The sequence below is a fragment of the Triticum aestivum genome, chromosome 4B, assembly GCF_018294505.1.
Source record: "Triticum aestivum cultivar Chinese Spring chromosome 4B, IWGSC CS RefSeq v2.1, whole genome shotgun sequence".
NCBI lineage: Eukaryota > Viridiplantae > Streptophyta > Magnoliopsida > Poales > Poaceae > Triticum > Triticum aestivum.
The window spans coordinates 526,893,295-526,910,950 of record NC_057804.1 but is presented as its reverse complement, the minus strand read 5'-3'; the positions used below and the strand labels follow the sequence as shown (position 1 = coordinate 526,910,950).

The 17,656-nt window shown below is 44.4% G+C and overlaps 2 protein-coding genes across 8 annotated transcripts; both read right to left on the bottom strand.

Moving 5' to 3' along the window:
* Positions 1-1,252: 1,252 nt before the first annotated feature.
* Positions 1,253-6,289, bottom strand: LOC123093102 (uncharacterized). 7 transcript variants are annotated; one of them, XR_006445048.1, is made up of 10 exons: positions 5,752-6,289; positions 4,929-5,426; positions 4,466-4,557; positions 3,592-3,690; positions 2,950-3,030; positions 2,634-2,757; positions 2,023-2,083; positions 1,870-1,926; positions 1,518-1,688; positions 1,253-1,423 (listed from the first exon to the last, which is right to left on the bottom strand). XR_006445048.1 is itself a non-coding variant. In XM_044515011.1 (6 exons), the coding sequence occupies exons 2-5, from the start codon at positions 2,700-2,702 to the stop codon at positions 1,578-1,580; spliced, it is 306 nt and encodes a 101-aa protein (XP_044370946.1). In that variant the 5' UTR covers positions 2,703-2,757; positions 2,862-3,394; the 3' UTR covers positions 1,253-1,423; positions 1,518-1,577. The 7 variants fall into 7 exon arrangements, 2 of the variants coding, with proteins under 2 accessions (XP_044370946.1, XP_044370945.1); XR_006445046.1 differs by having other exon boundaries at positions 2,015-2,083; positions 5,752-6,285; XR_006445047.1 differs by having other exon boundaries at positions 2,015-2,083; positions 5,408-5,426; positions 5,752-6,284.
* A 9,422-nt stretch (positions 6,290-15,711) lies between these two features.
* Positions 15,712-16,732, bottom strand: LOC123093101 (uncharacterized). The gene is made up of 3 exons (XM_044515009.1): positions 16,635-16,732; positions 16,356-16,531; positions 15,712-16,280 (listed from the first exon to the last, which is right to left on the bottom strand). The coding sequence occupies exons 1-3, from the start codon at positions 16,659-16,661 to the stop codon at positions 15,941-15,943; spliced, it is 543 nt and encodes a 180-aa protein (XP_044370944.1). The 5' UTR covers positions 16,662-16,732; the 3' UTR covers positions 15,712-15,940.
* Positions 16,733-17,656: the final 924 nt, after the last annotated feature.

The following is a 17,656-nucleotide window of genomic DNA, read 5'->3' as shown; positions in this document are numbered from 1 at the left end:
CCTTTTTGTTCAGTCATGTCCGTAGATAGAGCCAATATGGCTGCCCATGTGTGTCTACTTGAAGCCTCGGTCTCATTCACGAATGACCAGAAGTTCATAACACAATCCTCTGAAAAGTAAGTTCCAAGATAAAAACAACAAATATTGAAGTGGCACGGAAGAAGGCATCCTTTTCCCTAACCGTTCCTCTCCAAACCTTAAGAGAGGTCATTCATAGACGCACCGTGCTACCACCTCTTCTCCGACAACAGTTCGCGGCCCCCTTTTCCTCTGTGGGCTTTGTCAACGTGGGAGTGCAGAGAGTTCCGTATCTACTGCATGAAGGTGCAGCTTTCCCTGATTTGAGGCTTTTAAGTAGGTTTTTGTTGTGCGTCACTTTGGCCCTTCCGATGGTGGTGGTGCTCAATAAAGTCCCCTTTGGTGGCACCTCGTTGGTGGTGGTGGTGGCGCCAGTTCGACGAATAAGGTTCACTCAAGTCTCCCCAACTTGACGGTACCTTTTTGCGGCTGTGGCAATGGCTCGAGGGCGTATTTTCTCCTCGGCTATTCTGACACGGTGGCTGCTTCCCTTTGAAGTTTGGTCCTCTGGCTTCGTTTCCTTCACGTCGATGCAGCCTCCGGCACTGGTGTGAGGCCTGTGATAAATAGTAGAGGTTTGGTTGCAGCTCTTCCAGTGGGAAGGTTACTTGCTTAGGGTGTTGGTCTTGTAGAATCATGTCCTTAATGACTTCCCATCCATGAGTAACAATGGCAGGCTGGCTCTGGCAATAGAGCGACATGCGACGGTGCATCATCGGCTCGTTCGAGAGGAGGATGAAGGCGATAGACCCCAAGAACTTCAATTTTTTTTATATATTTCGGCATTGTTTGTGTTACAAGTTGGTTAATAGATTTGAGTGTCCAAAAAAAGTGGCGGGTAGAGCAAGGCTACTTAATGCATTTATTTAATGAGATGAGGGAAAGATTTGTGCCTTCATCATATTTTGTTCATGTTGTGTAACTGAGTGGTGAGTGGTAGTATTTTTATTTTGCTTTATGAGACGAGCCAAAGTATTTTAACTGTGTTCCTCGAGTGCTACTAATTATTTTGTGGTTGAACTTTTCTGCATCGATCTCTTAGATTTTAGCAAAATAAATTTTGAGAAAGTAAAAAATCTTTCTGATTGAGGTTCCAACTATCCTCTTCAAATCGGTCTTTAGTTATTGTTTTCACATTCCTCTCCATTTCTCGGTTTGATTGTAATTTTGTGTATGTAATATTGACCGATAATATTCTGAATTAATGAGACAAGATAATCTCTATTCTCTCTAAGTTGGGAAATATCGTTCCTCTGGTAAATCACAATAATATCGCCTTGGTCCCCCTCTACTTATGATCTGCAACGCAATTGGGCTTCGCTGTTAAGCCAAGTCATCTTCTTTCCTGCGTACAATAGAGATTGCTACAATTTAGAGATAATATTCTGAATTAATGAGACAAGACAATCTCTACAATTGCTTGGTAGACATGTACTTACCACACATGACGTATGTAGAAACTAAAGCTAAGAGTGGAGAAGAATCGCATGGGACTAGAGCTAGCAGCCACACAACATTGTAACTAGCGGTTGGGGCGCCACCGGGTGGCGCCGCTTAAGAGGAAGTTGGGTGGTACCAGGTGGGAGGCGCCCCTTCGGCTGCTTTTCTTTCTGCCACACATGCATGTACAAATGAGAACCTTGTTAATCAATGACCATAAAGCAAGCCAAATCCCTTGAGGGTACTAAGAGTACGGAGCAAATAGGAAAAGGCTGATCCAGTCTAAATCTGTCATGTTACCTTACTGACATACTCCTATCACAGCAGCTACAACAAAAGATTGAAAATTACCTCTCTGAGCTGCTCTGATTTTGGTGTTGCTTCTGACTGCACCTTCATCAGCTCCTCCTACAAATACCAAAACAAAGGATTGAGGAGAATGCATCACGAAACTGCATAACAAAACTGTACCACATTAGTCAAATATATCACAAACCTCTGCACCTTTAAGAACACTTTTAGTCTTTTGAATCCTAACCGTTTGCTCGCCGTTTGTCTTTTGAAGCTAATAAAAAAATAATAACGTTATCAACTTGAAGACAGTATTCACCTAATGGAAAAGGTGGATTCAAGGGATATATACCCTTGATTCCACTTCCACCAAAAGTCTTCCAGGACAGCAGGATATGAGCCTTATCCCATTTTTGTTTCACAACTATAACGGTTTAATAGGGAATGAGGCTCAGCTCTCCCTAAAATTAAGGAGATGATAATACGCTAAAACATTCCAGATTCTTCTTTATTTACTTTGTAGAATTTACCCAAAAGAAGTGTGCTGTAGCAAAGTTTTATATAGCATTGGAATCACATACAGAAAAGAAAATAGCAGCATGAACCATCGTTAACCCACTATGAGTCTGTGACAAAGTATCGATCTCCTTTTTATCAAATATAACAAATTTATCATGTAATAAATGCAGAAACGGCAACAATGACCACTTAATCAGTGACAACACCACAAGAGTTTATCAAAGGATTGAGCAAATACGAGCTTGTCCAAGAAGAAAAATAAAGATGCACATTAGCACAACAGACAACCACAGTCGCATACTTACTCTATCCGGCTTAGCATTCAGCTCTTGCACGTTCTTCTCTGCATCGGTGGCTCTAGCCTTCATGGTCATCTTTTTGTTATTTTGTGCTTATATGTCCTTCTTGAAGTAATCCAAATCATTAGAGCTGAAAGCAGATTGGGAGCCAAATGAGTTCACACTACTTGATGGACTAAACATCTAGAAAGAAGCATTTCATCCACATCTAAAACTTAAGACAGATCTACTGACCAACGCAATAGCTTCTTGTCTAACCAAAGAGAAAATATACAAGGGTAGCAGATCATTGAAATTATATTGATGTTAACAGGCCAGAAACCTTCTATCTTCTCAAGAGAAAGAAAGCTAAAATCTTCAGGCAGGGCATACTTTCATTCTTTTAACAATATATCGGTCGTTCCTGTAAAAAGCAAGCACATGGCCAAGTAAATCTGTAGTATCATCATTCAATTCATGTTTCCCGGAAACAAATAACAAAGAAAAAATAAGATTACTTGCAATGTAGGAGGTAATCCTTCCATTTTAATGGAAAATGCAAAACAGTACGTGATACTGAAATAGTATGTTCTGCAACTACCGATTTTCTCAAAAGAGAGTAAATTATTAAACCAATTCCCAATTCTGAAAACAATGAAACATAACCAGGGTAATGTTGAAGATGCATGTGCTAACAAGCATGCATTCTTGACTAACAATGAGACTTACAGTTGGCACAACACTCGACCAGTTGAGGCTCAGATAGAACTGCAATCAAGAAGAAGAGGGGGGGGGGGGGGGGGGGGGGGGGGGGCGGTAGTCAGAATTCTGAATCTATCTATTTGAGGAAGGAAGAAACTCAGGGTACAACCAACTCTATGTCGTTTATACTGAAACAACACATGAAGGAATATATTCTCCTCAATCATAAATTTATCTAAGAAAAAGAAGGAGAAAGTCACTTTTTATTTAAAAGAAAAGAGACCTCTGTCATGGATATAGTCTATGAAACATTGGACATTTGAAGATCTTGGTCATGGCGTTCCACATCCACTTTGGAACCCCGCCAGCAGGAGGACACTGCCTGCAACAAGCGGACCCATTTGTTGTAATATGCTAGTGAAAAATAAAAGAAATAAGAGGCACAGTCAGTTGCACGAACAACTAATCAGAAAGTGACATAAAGAGTGTAAAACAAGTGTTGAATATCTGCAGGAGGGTCATTTCATTGGTTCAGCTGCGCCTATCGCCCTCTAATTATTTAGTGGACCTTTCTCATTTTTTCATACGGTCATGCTTTTTTAGAAGTAAGAACAATACAAGCTATTTGCTGCTGACCAATTCTTTAGCTCACATGGATCATGTTTGGCTGATAAGAAGAGAGATCACACTTCTGACCATTTCTTTAGATAACACCTATTTTGATCAGTATGTTTATTTCTCTGCTCCTATCCATGTATACTATAGACTTGCAGTTCCTAGCTTCAAGCTCTGTTGTCGTATCAATTTACTCAGTTTGTTACTCCAATTCATAATAGTTTGTCTACAACTCGTGTACCCTTAACACACGCCTTGTTATATATTCATTTCCCAGTTTTTCCCAAGAAGCCTATTATTAGTAAGAATTAATGGTCAGAATATTCAGTGCATAATTTTTAGAAAATAGTAAGAATCTCACATAAGAGAACTTGCGCGAAATAAATAACGGGTGTGCCTCTCAAGGCGACACAAATACTATTTGTTTTTCTTATTTAACATTCAACCAAGAGCATAAAAAAAGCATAGTTTCTTTTTACCAAATAAAAGAAGCATAGTTATAGGCATCCTATGAGATCATCTTCAAACGTGGAGGCACTCACCCTTGGTACTGACCATTGTAGCGGCCATGCTTATACCCAGAGCATACTAAAGCTAAAATAGTAGTTGAGGGCATGAGAAATTATAAGCACTTCTGCACAACAAAAAGGAAACTATACGTCAGGAATATACACGCATACATAAGGTATGGCGAAGAACAATCGAAAACCCTGAAGCACTGCAATATGTTCCGTGTATGGCAGAAGAACAAATGAAAATCCCGATGACATGGTACAAAAACATGATGAAACAAATCTCAAATTGGTAAACCAATAAGTTCTCAAGAAAGATAACCTGGAGAGCAAATCACAAGCACATCAAAACAAAAAGAAAAATTGTTTCTTAAAAGGATATCATACTATTTAGTATTTACAATACCTATGACCAGATCCCTAGTAACAAAGTTGAATAATTTTAGCCCTTTCAGCCCTAGTTGATGCAGCAAAAGATGCATAAAATAATAACCTTTACAACAGGTTTGTCTGGGACTGGACAGAGACGGGTTGGAGCAGTGTGTCGTCTACGGTGAAGTGAGAGGCTGCAGCAGAGGGCTTCACATCGAAGTGACGGGTTGGAGCAGAGTGTCGTCGACGGTGAAGTGAGAGGCTGCAGCAGAGTGCTTCACGGCTAGGCGACGGGTTAAAGCAAAACAAGCACGCAAAGATGCGTCTGAACAATATAATTTTAAGCATGAATCTGCAACTAAAGCCCCAAATGGAAGAACAATATTTTGGATAAATGACGAGCTACACATGAGAATAACATAATCTAATGAGTGTAAATAAAAAAATTCTTGCATGAACAAAAATGTACATATAGACACAGCCCAGCTTCCACACATGAACAAAAATCAACACTTGAACACATCCCAGCATGAACAAAAATCTACAAAGAGAGATGAGAGAGAGCAAAATCAGATCACTTCTTCCATGTGAGCATCCAACCTTTCCATTGGAGCAGTTCCTGCAAAATCAAATAACAACACACCATGAGAAAACAAATCTAAATCCCAATCTGCCTCTCCTTGAACAGCAAGGAAAATCATCAGGGTTTGTTGTTCCACTCAGTCCCAGATCGAGAGATCGAGAGAGAGAGAGATCGAGAGATCGAGAGAGAGAGAGAGAGAGAGAGAGAGAGAGAGAGAGAGAGAGAGAGAGAGAGAGAGAGAGAGAGAGAGAGAGAGAGAGAGAGAGAGAGAGAGAGAGAGAGAGCAGAGCAGAGCAGAGCAGAGCAGAGCAGAGCAGAGCAGAGCAGAGCAGAGCAGAGGTGAAGGAGAGACTGGCCTCACCGACGTCCGTGGTGGTGAGTCAGGGTGGACACGGTCCGGGCCTTGACCGAGCCGCCAGTTGGACCGGCCGCCGGCGGACCGAGCCGGACCGGACCGACCAGCCTCGCGGTCCTGTTTCCAGGGACCGGACCGGCGGCGACGAAGCCCGAGCCGGACCGACAGGACCGAGAGGACCGGCCATGGAGAGGTCGCCGTGATCACGGCGTCACCAACGACGGCAAGAGACGGATGTGGTGACCATGGCGGGGGCGTCAGGATGTGGATGTGGTGGTCGTGAGCTTCTGCATGGCGACCATGGACGCCGGAAGGCACAGGAGCGAGCCGTCGCGGCCATGAACAGCACACCAGCGGCAGCAGCAACACGCGCGTCGGGGTCCTCCACTGTGTGGCCGGCGAAGTGCTGGTGCACTAGCAGCAACGCACGCGCGCGCTGGGGTCCTCCCGGAGAAAGCCAAGGGCTATGTGTCCGGTGCCAGATCTTGTTAGCATATCTTGTGAACGTCTTTGTTGTTTTTTCTTAGCCGCATGCAAATAAGGTAGCCCGTGCATGAGCACACAAATTTTTGTGTACTAGTCCTCCGTGATTAGTGGATCAGACCTAACGTGGAGCTGAGTCCTAGTCGTGGGCGTACGTAGTGGACGCAGAATCCGAATCATTAATGAAAAATGCTTTACGCTGAATGAAAGGAAAGGGAAACGGCCGTATCAGATCGATCCCGTCTTTCTCGTTCTTTCTGTTTCTCCTACGCTTAATGAATGGAAAGGGAAACGGCAAAGAAATTGCATCCTTTTACGTTAATATTATGCTGCTGAAAATACTGAAGATTCTGAATTTACTGACGGAACTGAAAATACTGAAGATTCTGATGAAACTGAACCGTGATTGCGCGTATTGATTTGGTAAGCCTCTTAAATAGGAATAGGAGTTTCCTTGCGTTTTCTGTTCGATTGAATAAAAGGAAACAACAGTGTGGAATAAAGGGAAACGGCAGCGTGGAGTTAGTCGTGGGATGGTGCCGTGATTATCGGATCTAATCCCGTTTCTCTTGTACTTTCTCTTTTCTGTTGGACTGAATAATAGGAAAGAAACTTCAGCGCGCGACCAGAGTCTTCTACCTCTTGCCCCTATCTCTTCAATTGACTAAATTACATTACACTTATTCTGGTGAACAACGACGGGGCGGGGCATGGCCAATGCATCGCCGGCGGCTGCGACGTCGAGGAACGATCTGCAGCTTCGGTCCGCTCGGTCGGACCGGTTAAAGACCGGACCGGACCGAGTAAATTTCGGGCTGAAATTTAGGGACCGGACCGGTCAATTTCATCAACGGGCCAGGACCGATCGGTCCGGTCTAGAACGGGCCACGAGCGGGCCGAAAAGCCCGCTCGCTCCGTCCAGCCTGAGTGGTGAGGACGAGCTTTAGAGGACTGCTCGATGCCGACGATGCTGGCGAGGCTCTTGCTGCACCGCATTCTCCTGTAGTTGGGCTCCTCCTCCGGTGGCCCTTTGCAGCAAATCCCCATGGTGACGTCCTCCGGCCACCGTCGTCTAGGTAGAGCTCCTCCTCCAGCGGCTTCTTCGCCGCGAGTCGTTGAGGAGAGAGGGAGACAGTGCACGGGGTCGACGGCTGCGCGCTCCCTTGCCATCCACTCCCACGCCCCGGTCTCTGGACCCCTCGACGCCGTCTGCGCCGCCGCGGTCAACGAGGAGTCCATCACCATCAGCGGGCGCCTCTTCTTCCCCATCCCTTCCATCTCGAATCTTGGGGAAGAGGAGTTAGGAGGTCCAGGAGGAGATAGCTAAGCTCCTTGGGGAGCTGGAGAGCATGGATGGTGGAGGCGGCTGTGGTGGCGGCAGCAACCCTAGCCGCCAGCCGGATGTGGAAACGAGAGGCGAGAAAGAAGAGGGGTAGGAGGAAAAGAAAAAAAATCAGCCCAGTCCCTTATGCCCATGTGGACATCGCGAGAGGGCGCTCCTTACGCGACTGTTAATGGATTGTAATTATGTTGACAATATAAGATACTAGATAGGGGGCGCGGCTTGCCGCGCGTTGCCCGCCGAATGACGGGGCAAACAACAGCACACAGAGATGTTAATGGAGGTGATCCTAACATGCTGAAAAGATAGATTATGATGTTCATTGTTCAGGGGCAATAAAGCGTGAATGTAAACTGCCTTCGTTCGACGTAGATAGATATATGATATGATCATAATATGTCCATTACATGACAGGAAGACGTGGGAAGGTACAAAAGCATGTAATTTGCATCTAAGTGGAGTAGCATAACAGAGGGTTCCATGCATTTTTACATAGTTCCATGCAGCTGCGAGATCAAGCTGCGTGTATGACAAAAGCGACGGGTCCTGAATCTGGCAAGGTTCAATGCAACGTAGACTCGGAGAATGACTTATTCCATCGTGTTGCTGTGATGATGGGAGTCTGAAAAAACATATGAAATTTTGAACAATAATGTGTGATGTCGTTTGAGACGGGTCTAGGAGATGATGTATGCCTACCTGCAATGGCGTGTGGGCTGCTCTCCGCCTATGTCTTCTAGGCATAGCCGGTCCCAAGCCCGGGTAAAGGAGGAGGGTTGTGATAGGCTTGGCGAGCCAACGTAAAAACTAGCCAGTCCCATAGGTATGAAACCGATTTGAGCGAGAGTAGTACTAGGATGGGTGACCTCCTGGGAAGTCCTTGTGAAAGAGTTTCATATCTAAGGGTTGTGATAGGCTTGGCGAGCCAACGTAAAAACTAGCCAGTCTTTTGGGTATGAAACCCATTTGGGCGAGAGTAGTACTAGGATGGGTGACCTCCTGGGAAGTCCTCGTGAAAGGGTTTCATATCTAGCCTACCCCAACTTGTTTGGGATCAAAGGCTTCGTAATCGTAATCGAGTGTTCGGCGTGCGGTTCTCATCTTCTTGTTACTTTTAGAAGGTAGAAGATCGATGCTGACAATGAGTAATTGTGTAGTTAGGACACATAAGCCACAGCTGGGTTGTATGTGAAGACAATGATAAGAAAATGGAACGGAGAGCACCTATTAGTATTTGTTGTGACCGGGGTTGATGCACTTTCTTCTTCACTGGTATCCTGGGGGCAAGCAACTAATAAGAGAAACGAGCATGAAGTATGTGCTACCACATGATAATGAAGATACCTTGCCGTGCGGTTTTACCTCGGACAACATGATTTGGTAACTGGCCCGTGGAGTATTCTTGTGCGTAGAAGGTAGCACATGAGCTTCTTGTTTAGGCTTAGGTCAGCGAAGAGAGTTGGTTACGCAGGGCGCTGGCCTGATCGTAGAGCGCCAACGACCAGAACTCCTCAGCCTGAAGTTTTCTTTTGCATTTTTTCAGCTCCGCAAAATTTGCATCATCTACCGTGACTATACCTGTTTTCTGAAGGTATCCAAGGGCGGAAACACACGTAGATTCAATGGATGGTCCATGAAATTCCTTTGTTGTGCTTGACAGGCTTTTGTTGTGCGGGGGCAGGTCAATAGAGACAGAGATGCCCACATCATCACTGCCTATGTCGGTGAAAGTGAATGGATGGATTGTGCCACCAATTCTCTCAATTGCTTGTTCAAGAATGAACTGCTTGCTGATGGTGACACAGATAGGTGATTGCTTTGATTTAACAAAAGGTAGAATGTAAATGTCAGCATGCAATGGGTTATGAAATCTATGAATGAAGAGGAGAATGAGATGACAACAGCTTGGAACTAACCGGAGGAAAGCCCTTGACCAACAGCTCATCATTTGTGGGCAGGGTTGTCAATGCAGAGGGGGGTTCATCCATGGCGGCGGCTGGACTGGAAGAAGAGGGTCGTGGGAGTGAGAGGGGAACATATCTGAAAATACAGTATGCAAAGAGAGGTGGTATATAGTTAACCTAGCTGGTTGGGCCCCTTTTGATGGGCCGCCCCATCGTCCTTGTGGCTTGTGGGTTGCATGTGCACTGGGCTAGGTGCCTTTAGTGGCCTGTAAAATAATTGATGCTATATGTTGTTAGTCAAAAAAATGGAAATGTTGATAAGGTAAATTAGATGGGAATATAAGCGGCCAACCAGTGTCAATGCGCACGATTAAACAGAAGCAGTTCCTCACATCACAGATGGCATAGCATTGATGCAAAGCATACAACAGAGCATGTTCAAACTAAGGATTGCATAGCCCAGAATAGCACAACGATGAATATAATTTACATAGTTAAGTTCGATAGGCTTGGAGTTAATGGAGTACATCCCTGGTACATACCATATAATTTACATAGATAAGTTCAGTGGGCTGGGGTAGGCATAATAGAGTAGAGTAGTGCAGCACATGCCACATAGGTTACATAGATAATAAGTTCAGTAGGGAATTACATAGGAGAGCAACGGTCGTAGTGCAGATGTAAGATGCAGAGACCACGCAGTGGAAGATAGTAAGTTGATACCATCAAGCGATCCTCAAGAGGATTGCGTTGGCAAGTTGGCGATGTTGTGTCAGAAGTGCTCCTCGGGCAAAGTGTCGAAGTTTGCAGAGCAATTACCTTCACTGTCAAAGATCTCCTCATCACCCAGCCAGCTTCTCATGTAGGGTGGATTCTCTGGTGGCACGGGTTCGGGGTCCACTGAACAGTTGTCTTCCTCATCAGTAAAGCCTGGCTTTGGGTCATATGGATATGTCCCAATGGACTGCAGGTACTCAACAGCAAGGATGGTGTTCTGCTCAAGGTACTCACATTTGTGTTGAGCACTCTGGAGAGTCGCATTGAGCTCAATGTCTGCCTGCGTTGATCCAGGGGACATGCCCTCATCAATCAGACGCTGAAGTTGGATGGTTGCTGAAAATCCAGTATCCAGTGAGTTATCCCAGCCTTTGCTGAGTTTTTTATTATCACTTGTTTCTCACCAAGCTGCTTCAGTAGTGTTTGATTGACATTTTTGATGGATTCAATGGCAACATCTTTTTTAGACACCTTCTCCATCATGTCTTTGTTTGTCTTCATAATGGAGTCAAGAGTGTTGCTCTTCTCTTCCATTTGCTGCGCCAGAGATGTATTGATCTTTTTCAGTATTTCGATATTGCGGTCCTTTTCTTTCAGACGCTCACGTAGTGACTCATTGTTAAGCCTAGCAGACTGAAGTTTGCTATAGTTATAATCACCTGGGACCACACTGTGTTCCTGCTCCATGAATTCCATGGCTTTACGCGCAACGTGATTCTGCGCTTCTTCCAGATCAGTGAAAGCAGAGGTTGAAATATATGTCTGACTAACAGGACGCTCCAGTTCACTGGCAATTGGATGAAAGGCGACAGTGACTTCAAGGCACCCGCGATGAACTGCACGTGCAGAGTAGGCGGCTGTTGGAAGGCCGACCTTGTCAAACATAGCATCTAGGATGACTTTGGAAGGAAGGTCCACAGGGTTCATGTTGAAATCTGGTCAAAAAATCATAGTGTAGTAAGAGTGAATGACATCGGAAACAACCCTTATTTTTAAAATGGAAGAGTAAGCAAGCAAATCAATGCTTTGGATGCAATCAAACATATGATTCTTATTCGTTGTCTGATGTAGTTTGTGAGAAAGAGAAATCAACGCATGCAGCAAATTCAGTGAGGCAACAGGTATGTAATTTATAAGATGTAGTTTGGTTCGAGGTTTTGTCCGGAAGAGGAGTACTAACAAATTATGAATGCCTTATTTGTAATTTTGTATGCATAAATGAAGTGAGACGTAGGATCTCATTTAGCAGAGGGCTTGGGTAGGAATAAAATGCAGATATGGTTAATTTGGGCCTCACAGTATTATTAACCATACAAAAGGGCCGGTGATTATGCTATTGCCACAAGTCGATGTGGTTCAGTAATGATGAAAGGACAGGGGATAAACCAATAATATTTAAAGGTGGGCATGCATATGGCGTAGCAAATTAGTGTCTTTATTTATAGGATATGTGTTTTATCTAGGTGCATGTCTGTTCGCATCAAGTTCAGGGCCATTAACTCGCAACTCTCTATTGTAAGTAGGGCTAGATTTTAGAATCTACCTTCTGATAAGAACCGGGCGTTGGCGAATGATTTAGCTGGCCTTGAGTTATCAAAAGCGGCGAATCGAAGGGAAGAGCTCGGGCTGCAAGACGGGGAGGAACAGCACTTAGGAAATCTAGCAAACCCATGCACATAGACGAACCAGATCGAAATACAACGAAGGGAGGAGAAATACCTGCCGTAAAGATCAATCGTAGCTAGATGTGCTCTTCTTCATCTCGTATCACTTGTCGATTTGAGCAGCAGCGTGGATCTAGGCATATGTTTCAGGGGAACTGCGAGGAGAGAAGCAAGGGGAGTGAAGTGGAGGAAGGGGATGAGAGCGAGTGGTTGGATGCAGATGTGAGACGGTGAGTGAATAGAATTACCTCCCGCACCGATGACGATCAGTAGAAGCCGCCGCTCCAGCCAAGTAGGGAGGACGCACGTGTCCCTTTCTGGTGATGGTGATCTAACCGGCGGTCTAGCGATCGGCTGGCTCTTTTGTACCAGGACTCCTACCCATCCACTGGGATACGGTGGGCCCAGCCGAGAGAAGCCCACCGGGCAGCGAGAGTGATTTAACACAGGAGCACAGAACGCGTAGGAAAAAGGAAAATGCCATCATTGCTAATGGGCTGTATCTACCCTTCTGATCCAAGATGCTTTTGGGATGGGCCGACGATAACCAACTGCGATGGAGAAGGCGATATTTTTTAGATGAATGAATTTAACAGAGAGAGTTAGCCCATCACATCTAGGATAGAATAAGGCAGTTATATAGGCGCATGTAATAATTAAGTTCAACACCAAATCACCGGGATTACAGCACGCGAACCAAGAGGACAACAGGTAAATTGTCTTCACAGCTGGTCATGTAAATTCTAAAGGTCGAGGATGTGGCCATCCGAGTCACCGTCGTTCTGTTCCTCTGGATAACCAAATGCAACTCTGAGGAGCTGAAGCGCGTCATGTGAAAGCTTGCTCAGGCGAGTAACAGCACGATTAACTTCTAAAATCTTCCTAGCCCACTCAACGCCTAGCGCGGGCCCAGCTGGATGTGACTCAGATACAGCCAAGGAAGATATCCGATCACAGATTGAAAAGACAGTACCTATGTAGTTACCAGTGGTCGTTGCTAATCCTTTGATCCTTTCATCTTTCTCAGCTAGTAGGTCAGTAAGTTGTAAGTTGGCCTCCTCTGATCTTTTCAATTCAATATAGTTGTAGTCTTTCAAGACCTTCCTTTGGTTATCTTCCATATAGTGTATTGCCTTTTGAGATACTACATCTATTGTGCTCTGCAAGTTATGCAGGGGAGAGCTCGAGAGCTGGACCGGTGTAGGCGGGTGTCGCAGATGCTCTTTCGAGGGATAAAATGTAACATCAGTCACAAACTGGCCCCTTGGATGTGTCTGAGAGTGATAGCGCGGTGTTGGAAGGTCGAGCTTATCTAATATACATCCGAGTAGATATGTACCCGAAATCTCTATGATCTCGATATCATCATCTATGAAAAAGAGAAATTAATTGGGTGAGGATGAAGCTATGATAATTCTGTCAGACAAAGGATATGCATAATTAAATTGGCTGAGCACAGGAAGCATGGTAGAGATCAGGCACAAATGACAGTGTAAAAATGGTACATAATAGTAAATATGAAACGAGGGAATCACTGCCTTCATCTCATTAAACGATAAAAGGCATGTTTGATAGAGCCTAGTTTAACCTAGATGGTAGCAGTGCATAAACAAACGGGCAGATCCTAATCATCCTATGTACAGAATTAGAAGATATTTCCACGGATAATGCAGCTGGTGATATCCTGGGGTAAAGGATATTCATCATTACATTCTTCTTTGCAGCGCCCTTGCGAGACGACCGCTCCTGTATTCAACTACATCTAGGAGATCTCCAAAAGGGAGGTTCATCGCAGCCGCATTTCGCATTTGTTCAGAAAAGTAGTACATATATCTGGTAGACAGATGCCAACCTCTGCTAAGCTTCTTGCCTTTGACTTCTGATTCTTTGATCCGATTTTCAAGGAAGGCGATACGATTTTCCTGGCGCTTTGTTTTTGCATAGTTTGTGTCTCTGACAACCGTGTTGGTCATAGTCTCTATGTATCTGACTGCTTTGATAGTAGCGCTATCTTCGGCAGTGACCTCGTCCATGCAATACTCTCCAGGCACGGACACGTCAACAATTGAGCCTCCAGGATCCAGACCAGAAGTGTTGAAGTTAACGGTAACGCGAACTTTACTATCCTCATGGACAGCATACTCATACTGGGGTGGGCCTAGGCCAAGGTTTGCAAGGAGCATCTCAAGTATCACCTTGTGTGGAATTTTGAACACCCTTGTGGCATCCTGCAGTACGACAGGATGTGAATTATCAACAGACGAATAGCAGAACACTATTATATGTATAGGAATGATTTTAAGAATATCAAGGCGAGCAATAAATGGTTTGATTTACTCAATCAAGAAAACTATATAGCACTTAATCAGCCAAGAAGGCAAGGACAGAGCAGGTGCACCGCACTGTGTGTAACCTTTCAATGGTAGCATACCTAACTATAGTCTAACAGTTCTGAACCATCAAAATTGATGGATGTTTGTTTAATCAAACTGCCTATCCACACAAATCCAATTTCTTATTTCAGTTTCTTTTTCGTTTAACCCAACCTATGTCCAGGGTACATATCGTCGTCTATATATCTATCAAAGAGAAAGCGTCTTGCCCCTACCATGGAAACTAAACAAAGAAAAGAGCATGGCCGGACCAACCTGGGCAAGTGCACGCAGATTATTGTTGGTGGAGGAAGCCGAGCTCGAAGAGCCGTGATCCTGGGGCTTCTGGCCAGACATAGAAACCTGAAAGCGCAATCGGTGGATCTTAAAGATGAAGAAGACGAAAGCATCAAGCGAACGGGAAAAGGAAGCAAGGTCATCTGGCGATCGAAGTGCGGTTGTACCTTCACAGAGAAGCCGAGGCAGTAAGGGGGAGGTGCAGGCGCAGACGAGAGGCTCGATGGCAGGCGGCGGCGGCGCGGCAAGAGGCTAGGGCAAAACGCAATCGAGAAGGGGAACGAAATGACCCAGGTGTGACCTAGTTTGGATAAAGCAGAGAAGGAAATACAATGAGCCTCTGCCTACGGGTCGGGCGAACGGAAGCCCAAAATAATTTAGATGGGCCGCACACTGCATCAGGCGTCTCTGCATGTTAAATCAGCCGATGCCGTGCGGCCAAATACCTATTGGGCCGGGCCATGAACGAGGCGGAATGCTTCAGTTTCTTTATTTAGTTTTCTATTACTTTTGCTCTTGTTTTTTTTTGATTTTACGTATCTTCTTTCTAAGGAGTAATTCGTAATTAGAAAGGATAAAAAAATTAACAAAAGTAGAAAATGTAAAAGAAGTGTTCATTATGCCAAGAGAGCGCACATGTTTCGAATTATATAAATGTTTTATTTAATTTAACGAACAAATTTATATGAGGATTTTTTAACAACGAGGAACAACTTTTAATATTTGATGAATAAAATTTGAGAGCGATGAACATTTTTTCAACTCGCTGGACAAGATTTGGATTCTAGATTTGGTTTGATACTGAATTCATGTGTAACCGAAGTAAAAATGCTTTTTTGTGAGCATCGCCCCTCCATGGGAGAACCAATAGCACCTACCAGTATAACAGAAACCAAGGCTGGAGGCATGGGCTAAACTGTTATACCCTCATGAAAATCCACTTGCAATGAAGAATGCAACGGCAAAACAAACAAAAAGGCATGGTATAAATTGCTTATAACCGACCACATCAGTCGTAGACAGTATAGCGTTCGCATCACAAGCCTAGAATTTAGATGAGCATTAACATAGCATGAGGACAAGTAGACGTACATTTAGGAAAATAAATTGATCAGCCAGCCAATTGGAATGTGAAAAAATGCCTTATCTTATCGTCTTTTTGAGAGTAGCCTGAGCCTAAGGCAAAAGATAACAAAGGCGTAGCTAATATAAGATGGTCCATACATACTGGTGTATCTACATTCATCGTAATAAAAAGGTTTAGGCCAAAAGATCAAGAGGGCAGTTAGCAGGGCACAGATCAACTGCATGGAACATCTACATTGATTTCATGAGCAGTTGCACGGCGGTGTGGCTTCACGATGGGGTAAGCAGATCCATGACAGAGAGGTTGGTCTTCAGAGCCTCGAATGATTCAATAGCATCGACATGAAATGCCGGCCACCTTCCAAAGAAGCCGTCAGACGACGCACGAACATGAAACGTGCATTTCATGCCAAGCAAGCCTAAAAGTTCAGGAGGAATTTTCCTGAGCATCGAGGCCGCCACATGAACATTGTGAATAGTAGGGTCATGACGCATGTTGTTGCGAATGACCTGGCCAGCAGATCGACCGACAATCTGCTGCCCTTTTGCTCCAAACAACTCAAACTCGGCTTCTCCGCTTCGGTCTTTTGCAAGGACAAATAATGTGTACCTGGTCATTAGCAAACAAACTATAAGAGAAGCAAAAGGAATACTATGAACCAATGCAATTGCGAGCTCTTCTTACCCGACTGTTGCACTGGTACATGAACAGCTACGGCGTCCACATGTATATACATCAGGCTGAGTGAGTGACGTCGCAGCTGGCATGGACATATAGTGGCAGTCCGTACAGAAGGTGGCCCACCATTTTTTCAAATGCGAAACCCTTGTAACCGTCACGTTGCATCGAAACGTACCTGCCTATGATGCAAAAGAAGGCGGTGTATCAGCAGCATTCTTGCAAATGCACAAATCGCAAACACTATAGACAGAGAGTCAATACTATCAGGGACAACATTGTTACCTCCTTGTGATATAAATTAATGTTCATGAGATGGATTAATAACGCCGTAGGAAGGACATCAGCATGTTGGGCCTGGAGGACAATCCTAGACGGCGCAGGAAGGTTATGGCAAATGTCACAATCGTCACAATCGTCAAACACACAAAGACAATAAGAAAGAAGTGCACCCATCCATCGGTCCATTTCTTAGCGAACCTTCATTAACAAAAACGGTGGCGCCAACAAAGATGGCTACAGCTGGTTCTGTTTGACCCATAAAATGAACACTTTCTCCGTTAAATCGAACAACTCTTTCACCCCAGAGGGTTATCCCAAGCTCATTGCCACTAAAATAATATGAGAACAGAGGGGTACCGATAGGATCAGATGCCATGGAAAAGTGGCTAGTAGCAAAATAAAACAATACATGAAGATAAGAAACCAGAACACATACTTATGATCAGATAGGAGTACACGTCGCTTGAATACTCGGCTAAGTGTGTGAGGCACCCGAATAGCTTTCATAGGAGAGATTGCCGTAATGACTCCGATAACATCTACATGAGCAAATGCGAAACTTACTACTTAACAGACATCAATTTATGCAGAATAACCGATTGTAGAACATAAGAAGAACCACTGGTGTAATTTACATCACCTATGTAGTTCTGAGGAGTATCATTTGCAGGGGGCAGATCGTTAATTGGAGTCAAGTGGAACGTCCACTTTGGGAACTCGTCGTTTAGGTGGAAACAGTTCTGTATGACTGTAAATTGTGTAAACTTGATCATCAACGGTGCGTCGACGGGGTTCAAAATGATTGGCCGAGGATGCACGGCAAATCGACTAAATTCATAGACCACGCCCTCATGTAGCATGTCAATATAAGCGCCAAGAATATCCATTGGGACAGTTGCGTAACCATGGTTACCCTACAAAAGTAACGCATTATCCTAGACAGACAGCAGCGCCGAGAATCAGGAATATACTTCTAAATATCTTTAATTCGTACCTGAGCATCCAGAAGAACCATGTGCACAACT

Excerpts from the sequence above, each read along its gene's own strand:
- LOC123093102 (XM_044515011.1), bottom strand. The coding sequence starts at position 2,702 with ATGACCATGAAGGCTAGAGCCACCGATGCAGAGAAGAACGTGCAAGAG. Across the intron at positions 1,927-2,014 it reads GTGTTCTTAAAGGTGCAGAG|GAGGAGCTGATGAAGGTGCA; the intron begins GTTTGTGATATA and ends TGGTATTTGTAG. Across the intron at positions 1,689-1,869 it reads AATCAGAGCAGCTCAGAGAG|AAAGAAAAGCAGCCGAAGGG; the intron begins GTAATTTTCAAT and ends CATGTGTGGCAG.
- LOC123093101 (XM_044515009.1), bottom strand. The coding sequence starts at position 16,661 with ATGAACATTAATTTATATCACAAGGAG. Across the intron at positions 16,532-16,634 it reads TTAATTTATATCACAAGGAG|GCAGGTACGTTTCGATGCAA; the intron begins GTAACAATGTTG and ends TTTGCATCATAG. Across the intron at positions 16,281-16,355 it reads TGTACCAGTGCAACAGTCGG|GTACACATTATTTGTCCTTG; the intron begins GTAAGAAGAGCT and ends GCTAATGACCAG.